General features: G+C 36.8%; 2 protein-coding genes across 2 annotated transcripts; one reads left to right on the top strand and one right to left on the bottom strand.

Moving 5' to 3' along the window:
- The first annotated feature begins 421 nt into the window (after positions 1–421).
- LOC147854511 (dihydrolipoyl dehydrogenase 2, chloroplastic-like) lies at positions 422–4,987 on the top strand. Its single transcript, XM_087331706.1, has 16 exons — positions 422–473; positions 670–1,051; positions 1,230–1,376; positions 1,768–1,902; positions 2,194–2,311; positions 2,385–2,509; positions 2,859–2,984; positions 3,053–3,133; positions 3,345–3,407; positions 3,511–3,585; positions 3,664–3,742; positions 3,835–3,935; positions 4,065–4,178; positions 4,365–4,478; positions 4,569–4,640; positions 4,723–4,987. The coding sequence occupies exons 1-16, from the start codon at positions 439–441 to the stop codon at positions 4,792–4,794; spliced, it is 1,839 nt and encodes a 612-aa protein (XP_087187832.1). The 5' UTR covers positions 422–438; the 3' UTR covers positions 4,795–4,987.
- Positions 4,988–6,745: 1,758 nt separating this feature from the next.
- LOC147854510 (histone-binding protein MSI1-like) lies at positions 6,746–10,197 on the bottom strand. The gene is made up of 6 exons (XM_087331430.1): positions 9,713–10,197; positions 9,000–9,329; positions 8,385–8,534; positions 7,609–7,733; positions 7,405–7,500; positions 6,746–7,325 (listed from the first exon to the last, which is right to left on the bottom strand). The coding sequence occupies exons 1-6, from the start codon at positions 10,055–10,057 to the stop codon at positions 7,100–7,102; spliced, it is 1,272 nt and encodes a 423-aa protein (XP_087187556.1). The 5' UTR covers positions 10,058–10,197; the 3' UTR covers positions 6,746–7,099.
- Between the last annotated feature and the right edge of the window lie 689 nt (positions 10,198–10,886).

Below are 10,886 nucleotides of genomic sequence, written 5' to 3'. Positions count from 1 at the left end.
GACACTAACAAGAGGATAAGAGAAAGTTGGGAATTGAACCCAAGACACAAGTAATAGTAGCACAACAACTTACCACTAGGTTATGCTTAATTGTAATAATTAAAGAACAAAAGAAAAAAGCTATTATAACACTAACATAAAATTTTGCTATGATATGGTTGGTACTAATGAGAGAGAGAGAAAGAGATGAGAAAATCGAGAATCGAACCCAATACATAGACAGCAATGACATGACTCCTTAACACTAGGGTGAGTAAATTGTAATAATAATAGGTGAAAAAAAAGAAAGGAAAAAGGAGCACGTATTTTTCCCATTTCAAACGTGTTCGTTTCCAAACGTTGGAATGCTTGCACGAACACGAATATTACGTTCTATGCATACATGTAAGCTCTCTCTCTCTCACACAGAGAGAAGGTTACATGCTATTATTGATTTGCATGAAGAAAGAAGAAAAGAGAAGAAAGGGAGGAGGGTATGCATCCAACCTTTTTACTTTTGGGTTGTGGAATCATGAGAAATCTCAATAAGGATTTGCATGGGCTTCTTCCATGTATGTACATATTAAATCAATAATTATTATTAACGCACTACAAAGTGAACCACCCCCCCCCCCCCAAATCCATCATTCCTCTGTAATCTCTTGTTTCGCTCATTCATTTACATACTAGTTCCCGAAGAAGAAAGTGCTCTTCACAGAACATTGAAAATCAGAGCTATATGGAGACTTGTTCCACTTTTCACCTCTCCTCATCATATGTTGGAAGCTCTGTTTCTCATGCTAAACTTGTACAAAGCCCTAGAGGGATTACTCTTTGCGGTTTTCGCAGACATTCTTCTCTTGCCTTCAAGTCCAATAAGACGGATTACTCTTTCTCCTCAAATTCTAAACATGAAGCAAAGACAACCGATGGCTCTTCATTGCTATGGAGAGTTATGGCTTCTAACAACGTAATAACAAACAATAACAGTAGCGGAACATTTGATTATGATGTGATCATCATTGGAGCTGGTGTTGGTGGTCATGGTGCTGCTCTGCATGCTGTTGAAAAGGTAAGCCGAACAAGTATTGTATAAATATATCATTTTGTTCAAGCCATGAGATGCAATATCGCAAATGTTGTAACTATCTCTTTTTCTGGTCAAATAATGATACACTACTGATCTAGGTCAGTTATTGAGATTTTTTAAAGTTTAATAGTTCTGTTTCACAATTCCATGTCGATACTAGGGTTTGAAGACAGCCATAATAGAAGGTGATGTGGTTGGAGGAACTTGTGTGAATAGGGGATGTGTACCATCCAAAGCATTGCTTGCCGTTAGTGGACGCATGAGAGAACTCCAAGATGAGCACCATCTCAAGGCTCTTGGTATCAAGGTACATTATTATCTAGTTTTATTGTTTTGTTTTGTTTAGGAGGCTATTGACTTAAAAATTATTCTCAGTCTATTTAAAAATTCCTAAATATACCTATTATTATGGATATTGGATATTAAGGTATTTCATGATTTTTGGATGTCACATTATAATTTATCGCTTTGGGCTTTATTCTGGATGGATCTAGGCCTTCTTGAAATTATTCCTAAATATACCTTTTGTTATGGATGTTGGTATTAAGGTATTTCATGATTTTTGGATGTCACATTATCTCTTTGGGCTTTATTCTGGATGAAACTATGCCTTCTTGAAAGAAAAAAGTTCCAAACTTTTATATGCGTGTGTTTTGTGTCAGAGAGTTTGTTTAGTGAGACTTTGTGATTTTTATCAGGTGGATGGAGCAGGGTACGAAAGGCAAGCAGTAGCAGACCATGCAAATAATCTAGCAACACGAATCCGAGGAAACCTTACAAACTCAATGAAAGCTCTGGGAGTCGAAATCCTGACTGGAGTTGGAACAATTGTGGTGCGAAAGAAAAATACACTTCTTTTCATATACATTCTGGATCGTAGGATGTGTGCAAACTGCTGAATTCTCTTTGGAACCACCTAAAATGCTGCTCTTTATGAAAAACTTTATAGAGTACGTTTAGTAGAATATATTAGAAAACACAACAAGAGAAAAATATTTGAAGCCGCTCTTTATGAAAGAGTTTAGAATACGTCTAGTATTAGAAACTGAAAAAGTGTCTCTTTTTGAATATGTAGCTGTGCTCTTTATAATCTTTTGGATCTATTTACGTGTTGAATCATCCAGGCCCCTCATACAGTGAAATATGGAAAAGTTGGCTATACCGACAAGATGGTGACAGCAGAAAATATAATCATTGCGACAGGGTCTATTCCTTTTGTTCCACCTGGAATAGAAATTGATGGTATGTGTTAAAAGTCCATTATTATCTATTGCTATTGAAATTTATTGCACTCAAATATGTGAAACTTTTGCAGGAAAAACAGTTATTACAAGTGACCATGCCCTGAAATTGGAGTGGATCCCAGATTGGATTGCGATTATAGGCAGTGGTTACATTGGACTCGAGTTTAGTGATGTATATACAGCCCTTGGGAGTGAGGTCGAGCTCCTTTATCTATATGCGATGCCCATGCATATTCATGTATTTTGGAATATTGCATAAATAAAATAGTAGAGAAAAAGGATATCATTGTTGATATTTAACATTTTACCACATGTTTTTATATATTAAATTTCATTAAATAAGTGTGTCTACGGTCTATGATCTTTAAGAAAAGAGTTATTATTCATCCTAATTAGATCTATGACTTGCTACTTAAAAGGATGATATGTCACATTTTGCCCCATATTTGGAATGCATCAATAAGGGTGGGTAAAGAAATGACTATATGTTGTGTGCAAAAGCCAATGCATAATAACTTAGTATTATCATGTGCCTTGTATAACAGGTCACTTTTGTTGAAGCTCTTGATACCCTCATGCCGGGCTTTGATCCAGAGATTACAAAACTTGCTCAAAGGGTTTTAATTAACCCTCGGAAAATTGATTACCATACCGGTGTTCTTGCCAAAAAGGTGATTTCATCTCATTTCATTTCATTTTTGACTCCATTTCTCTTATTTATTTGTTTTCATTTTATTAGATCACTCCAGCAAAGGATGGGAAACCTGTGCTCATCGAGTTGGTTGATAGCAAGACCAAGGAGCCAAGAGAAACTTTGGAGGTAACATATATCTATTATGAATGTTGGCTCTCAACCATTTTGGGAATGCTCTTATGTTAGATCAATTCGAGTACAATGCAATGGTACATTTTAAGTATGTTAGGATATTCTTGTGGTTTATAAAGAAAACAATCATGGTACTTATGTATGATGGTTGTTATGATTTTTTAAATGATAAATTTGAGTCAAAGTTGGCGTACCACATATGCAGGTTGATGCAGCTCTGATCGCCACAGGTAGAGCACCATTTACAAAAGGATTGGGACTAGAAAATGTACCATTCCAAATATCCTATTTGATTTCATATCCAAAAGATTGCTTAAAAATTAAACATCATGATATTGACATATCGAAATTATGTATGAATGAATACATAGGTTAGTGTGGCTACCCAACGAGGTTTTATACCTGTTGATGATCACATGCGAGTAATTGATACAAGTGGGAGTTTGGTGGGTATCATTTTCTGTGTGTTCTTTTGTCTTCCTTTTGCAGTTTTCTATTTCTTTATAATGTAAGGTTGCATGCAGGTTCCAAATCTTTTCTGCATCGGAGATGCCAATGGAAAGATGATGCTTGCACATGCCGCGAGTGCACAGGGCATATCAGGTTTTTTGTTTTGGAAAACGGTTTTCAAATTCTTGTGGAACATGTCGTAGAAATGATGTGTTAAATACTACTGGAGCTGGGATTCTTTGCAGTTATTGAACAAATAGCTGGAAATGATTATGTCCTCGATCATCTTAGTGTTCCGGCTGCATGCTTTACACATCCAGAGATCAGTATGGTTGGACTCACTGAGGTTTATATATAATAAAGATTTGTTTTATATTCCTTTTTTTTTTGTCACGAAATTTCACATATTTAAACTGGAAAACGGGAAAGGCCTTGTTTCTGAAAATATTTGAGGATTGTTTTATTTATCGTACAGCCTCAAGCAAGGGAAAAGGCACATGAGGAAGGTTTTGAAGTTAGTGTTGCCAAGACCAGCTTTAAAGCTAACACGAAAGCTTTAGCTGAAAATGAAGGGGAAGGTATTGCCAAGGTTGGTCTTATGACTCACCTTCGTAAATTGCATTTCTCATACATTATTCTATTATTTAACAACCAACATTTTAATATGGTAGTTGGGGACTGCATGATGGCTCATGGACAGACATTGTGAAGCAGTATGTTTAAACATGATTCTTTATTGTCTGTCTGTCATGAAATGTCATTCTCAATGTTGTAGTTAATCTACCGATCTGATAATGGAGAGCTCTTGGGAGTGCATATATTTGGGCTTCACGCTGCGGATTTGATTCATGAAGCTTCCAATGCAATTGCTATGGGAACATCAATCAAGGTATGAAATTGTGTATCATCTACTGAGAACTCTCACCATCTCACCTACAAAAAGATATGAATACCCAGCGGATGTTTATAATGTACATAGGACATCAAATTTGCTGTGCATGCGCATCCAACTCTGTCTGAGGTCTTGGACGAACTTTTCAAGTCTGCCATAGTAAGTGGATATATTTCTCCTCTTTCAGATCTGTAGTGTTTGGTTACATTGTGTAAACAGACTTGATTTGATCTTTTTTTAGGTCAGTGAACATGCGCACGTTGCTGTCAAACCTGAACCTGTTGCTGTTTATAATTCTTTAATAATTCTTTGAAAGTTTTCATAGTTAATAATTTTACAAGCATGGTATGAAGAGTTATCATGCTTTTATGTGATTCATCATGAAAGCCTACATGGCTTAGAAGATCAATGATATTCTGGTGTTGAAACTGACATTTTGTACAGCCTTTTCTTGTCCATTGTCATGGAAAGATATTGGTATAAATTATGAAGAGCCAACATTTTCATCGAGTCTTGCAAACCTTCAGTAGGAATAGCAAGAGTTCATTTTACTTCTCAAGTCAGTGGCTGTCAATCTTCATAACAATAGTATGATATGTAAAGATGTCTACTGGAAAATCATTAAACAAAAAACTATTGGTAATATAATGAGTAGTGTATGGTCTATGTAGTTTTGGCACTTTGTATCACAAATGGAAGTGTGGTTTTAAGCTCTTCCAAAAGTCTCCTACATAATGATTGTCTTTGTTTGTACATCCCTTTTTTGAAACTGTTGCTATGGATTCTGCATCTTTCCCTCTCTGTACCTACCATTCTAGTTGACCAGCTGTCTTTAGACAATGGTTGTCTATATATAAAGCATTTGTATGTTCTGTTTGAAGACAGATTTACACATTCCGGTCATTTCGTTTGTGGGGTTCCAACCTCACATTGAAGTTTCATGTGGTAGTGTGTTACAAAAAAAAGCTCAGGTGCTTCCTGGAGTGGGTAATTCTCTCCACAAAGCTATTTGCTATGTTAAAACTTTTAGGTCTTCACTCCAGCAGTCGTTGCATAATGGTGGTTTACATATAAATCATTTGTATGTTCTTTTCAATATTTAATCTTGTTCGAAGAGAGATCTGCTGTCAATATATCTTTGGGGCTTTTGCTTCACATTGTATTTTGTTTAAACATGGTTTGTCTTTATTTTGTAGAATTGCCTGAACTTTCAACATGAGTGACTGACATTCATTGGAGCAAATTGATTGACTATATGAATACATTGTTACATTGAGCATACAAAATTTAACCCCAGCTCTAGGATGGCACTACAAAATCCTACTTTCTAGATACATGCCATAACCTAACTAGAGCCCCTACAAACAAGAGGGAAAGTTTCCTCCCTTGGGGCAAGCTGCCCTAAAGCTCAAACAAATTGTCCTTTGAATCTTCACACGTTTTACAATACCCCATATGCAAGGACTACGAAATAAATTGTCCTCAATGTTACAATGCCCCATGCAGACCATTAAACAAAACCTCATTTCCAACAGTGTAGCATACATAGAGCAGAATACGAAAGGCAACCAAACACATTATAGGGGCAAGGTAAAGCTTTCCATCCTCGACCAAACATACAACTACAAGGGGGTCAACAATTCACCTATTAATTATTTTGCTTAAACTTGCTACAAAACCTAATCATTTGCCTTCTGAAATGAGTTAAAGCCAACACCATTCAGGTAATTTGACATTCAAATAACACATTTTTATCATCTAGCTCCATCTTCTAACAATTTAGGATAACAAAAATAACCGGTTTCCACGTTCATATTTACATACACAAGTCACAAAATATGTATACATTTACCAACGCACACATACACATCCATCAACTATGGAATGACGACCAAGTATGATCATACTGATGAGGTATACAAAACCAGAAATGGCATTTTAAACAGAGTCAGGTTTTGACTTATAATTGAAATATAGTCTCCCTTAACTCCAGTACAAGAGTCCTGCACACAATTCCCTTTGTTGGAATAGAATTACCATACTTCTTGTGCTCTGAACGGTTGTCAATCTCTGTGGCATAATGAATTCCCAGCATTTAAATGCTAAACGAGCATCCAGTATTGATATTAGCCACTATGAGGCCTCAATCATCCATTTTACCATCCAAAATAAGCTACTATCTCCACTCAGTATTGAGTTCCTTAACCTTTTAACGTTGTTAAATGCAACCTTATACAAAAAGGATAGTAAAGCCGTACATGATGGGGATAGTAAAACAATGGCTCCTAAACGAAAACCCACTGAAAAGATGACAAAACCTGTTATATAAGCCTTTACAAATGTGCAGTATCTTCCTCAAGCACTGCACCTATTCAAATTACTTGTCTCCAAACAATACACAACCGAAAACACTATGATGAAAGGTGATACTCTGCCTGAAGTTTCACAAAGAAAGCAGCACTTGATTTTGATTACGCATTAAAAAGGATGAAAAAACCTTGATCCTAGATTTTTCCTAGAAAAGCTGCTTCATCCAAGCACAACAAAACTTGGCATCCACACTCCTTGTTACAGTAACTTGGAATGCATTCAAACCTTGGTAACTTCAGCATCAAGATTTAGGAAGCTTTGGCATCATCAATTGGCCCAAACTCGTCATCGTGATATATATTTTCAGCCATCTGCCAGATTTGTAATATGTTATCTTCTGCAACACTGGCAATGACCCATTCGTCATTAGGATTCCAGCTGAAGTCTGATATTTTGCTTGTGTGACCTCCATGGATGAACAGAAGCTCAGGTGGGCCATCTTCTGCATCTTCTGGTGTTTGCTCCTCTCCAATCCTGTATGTCATGAGACATATGTTAATAAGCGACTCATATAGAATGCAGCATTAACTACTCCTATCCATTGTACACATACTTGCTGAGGTCCCAAATCATCATTCTTCTATCTGACCCACAAGATGCAAGAATTGTTTCATTGTTTGGACTCCACCCAATTTGAAAAACTTCTTCCCTGCACCAAAAAAAATATTATGATGGTAAAAGAACATAAAATGACAAATTTCCTTATCACAAAACAAAAAGTATGCTTTAAATATTGGAAAATGAGCTTTGTCCATACGTATGATTGCTGAATGTGTGTAGTGGCTTGGTAATTTTGCGCAAATCATAAAGAGCAACAGTTTTATCAGCTGATCCAGTAGCCAAAACCCACTCATTAAATGGATTGAATGCTAGGCAATTGACCTGTAAATGAAATAAGTTTGGCAAAACCAGCTCAAATTTAGAAAGCAGTACCAAAAAATCCGTTCTCTTCACATATAAATAGCCCTGTAAATGGATTAAATCCAAATATAAACACAGTTCATATTTTTCCATCTACATTGGCAAATATAGATGGAAAAAATATGGTCATTCATTAAGTAGATTTTAGTCTTTAGATCGACACGAAGAAAGACAGTTCATTATTTTATAATGCATTTCAAAAACAAAGAACAGAAAATTAAGGCACCGTTATAGTGACTGAAACCAACATGATAGGAAACTTATGAAGCAGAATCAGAACACATCCAGTCACATACTATCAGTCCCAAGCCATCCATGGAAATATGAGAAATCACACCTATACAGAGTGCCACAATGGCTTAGATCTATAAAAGATTATGCACTCAGATTCTGCAAACGTTTGTGAGACGGGATGAAGATTTGACGCACATAATATATGACAAATTACAGTCAACTTCCCTTCATTAATTGACCAATGTAAAGATTAGGATCAATTTGTGTTCATGAATCAGTCACTAAAAGTTCAGACACTCAACTGATGTCTCCTGACGAAGGCCAAATCAGAGTGGCACTAAATAAGTATTTATCAAATAGTTCTCACGAATCAGTTACCTCTGCAAGATGGGCTTCAACTGAATGCAATGGCTTGTCGCCACTTTTGCGAGCATCCCATATAAGCAACCTGCAATCATCTCCAACAGAGCCAAACAGATAATCATGCTGCAAATGCCATGCGACATCCTCAACTACTCCGCTGTGATACTGTTGCAAGAAACAAAATAGTTCATCACACAAAAGACTTCCCAAATGTTGTGCCACAAAATCACCCCGAATATATTATATGCATCTATCATGAACTATTCAGAAGAGAGCACCTTAATATTTTCTAGGAATCAAAAAACCTAAACTCTTTCCAAGTGCTGCATCCCATTCAATAATTCAGAAAGAGTGTACATCAAATATTTGCTTTGCTTTTCTAGAAATCAAAAAAATGTAAACTCTTTTGAAGTGTATGGATCTACTCTAAAACCAAAACCCTCCCAAACGTCACATCAATATCAATCAATCAGAAAGAAAATATCAAAAATATCTGATTTGCGTGTAGAAAAAACCTTAAAGCTAATGCTGCATCACAGCAATATTTGAATCTTTTCTTTGCATCTACCATAAACCCTAGATGCTTCTCAAATGCTGATAATTAGATCGATAAATCCGAAAAATAAGTACCTCAAAGATTTGCTTGGCATCCACCATGCTCTGGCCTTTAGGATTAGCACTTAGATCCCATAGACATATGCGAGCATCATCCGATCCACTGAGTAAATGCCCCTCTTTCAAAGGGCTCCAACTCAAACCGTATCCCTCTGTTTTATGACCTTGTAATCTGATATCAGGATTGCAACGACCTTCTTGAGGTGGCTTAGATGGATGTTTACTGTAATCAAACACATAAACTTCTGCACTAACAGTCTTAGTTGCAATGATGAATGGATTCTGTGGCATATATCGAGCTCGATTGACCTCTCCATCATGATTAATCTGCTGAGTGACCTGAATCTGAAGCAGAATTCATGCCAAATTAGACCCAGTTTTTTATTTTTGGCCAAGATAAACTCTGAAATTTTAATTGGGGCAAAATTAAACCCTAATAAGAAGCAGTTTTAGGCCCATTAAATTCTAGCAAACATTTGTTTGACCACATTAAACACGACAAAAGCATGGTGGCCAAATTCAACCCTAAAAATATTGTTTTGGATATGTTATACCCTAACCAGGATTTCCTGCCCAAAACAAAATCCAAAACACTTTGTTTAGGCTAAAATACACCGTGTCAATTGGTTTTGGCCCAAGACAAACCTAACAATCATATTTTGGACAAAATAATACCTTTACAAATAACAAAATAATGCGCAAGGAGAAAGAAAAGGAAGGAAGCTTACCTTTCCATTAGCGCCTCCGAAACCTCCAACTTCGCCTCTTTCTTCATCATAGTGTCGAGCATCACTCTCGGTATCCTCGAGAGGGAGATGAACCTCCGCTAGCATGAGGAAATTTGGTTCATTATCAGAGGTATGAGTGCCAAGGATGAGTTTCTGCACAGAGTAGTCCTTCCCAAACGGTTCTTTGCGATCAGGGAGCCATTGAACAGTGAGGGATGGCCATTCCAAAGCGTGAGTGATGACGAGATCGTACAAGAAGGGGGTGTTTTTCTTCCATATCCTGTACTCCTCGTTGATGAGGCGTTCTTCCATCTCATCGCGGAAAGAGACGTCTTCTTTGGACATGGCGGAGAGAGGTGGAGGCCCGCCGAGGGGTTGAGTCAAGAGCTTTAGCTGTCTGTCGATTGGATTCAGAAGAGAAGACAGTCACAGAGAGAGAGAGAGACAGAGAAGCGGAATTGATTCATATTGGTAAGAGCAGCACAAACAGGGGAGGGGGTTTCCCGCGCTTTCGTCTTCCCTTCACCCCCCCCCCCCCCCCTACCCTGCAAGTATGTATGTATGTATGTATGTACTATCATCTATCATCTATCATCTATGTATGTATTGTATTGTACATACTGTGCGCTATGTATGAACCCTGAGGCTTTGAAGGAGCCGTTTAGGTTTAGGGTTTGAAAGAACCTCCATCCATCATCATCATCATCATCATCATCATCATCATCATCATCATCAAATCAAACTCAATTGGCCTTCCATCACTTCTGTGGGCATTTTAGTCTTATCATATTTACTTACACTTGTGTCTGACCTATCAATAAAATTCACCTTTTGTATTAATTGACAACCACATTGGTCAATTGGGTGACAATATACAATAGATCATCCAAATTTATCAACATCAATATATAACCTTGTTGCACTATTATTGACATATTTTTGTTTGCACAAAAAAAGAAGCAACATGTCTAAATGATTGTTTATGGCGTAATATGCACGAAAAAAAGCTACAATATGTACAAAAAATTATCAAAAAAGTCTTGGTTTGTATTGTGTAAAAAACTAACAAAATTTACAACACCCATATGGTGTTGACGAAAGAAACAATATTACAATATTGAGAGGCAAGTGTGGCTATTACAAGTAACCCAATTACAACACCGAGTGGTAAAAT

The sequence above is a fragment of the Azolla caroliniana genome, unplaced genomic scaffold, assembly GCF_043228905.1.
Source record: "Azolla caroliniana isolate FFs.n. ecotype wild unplaced genomic scaffold, voAzoCaro1.0.p SCAF_15, whole genome shotgun sequence".
NCBI classification, from domain to species: domain Eukaryota; kingdom Viridiplantae; phylum Streptophyta; class Polypodiopsida; order Salviniales; family Salviniaceae; genus Azolla; species Azolla caroliniana.
This window is presented reverse-complemented; position numbering and strand designations above follow the sequence as displayed.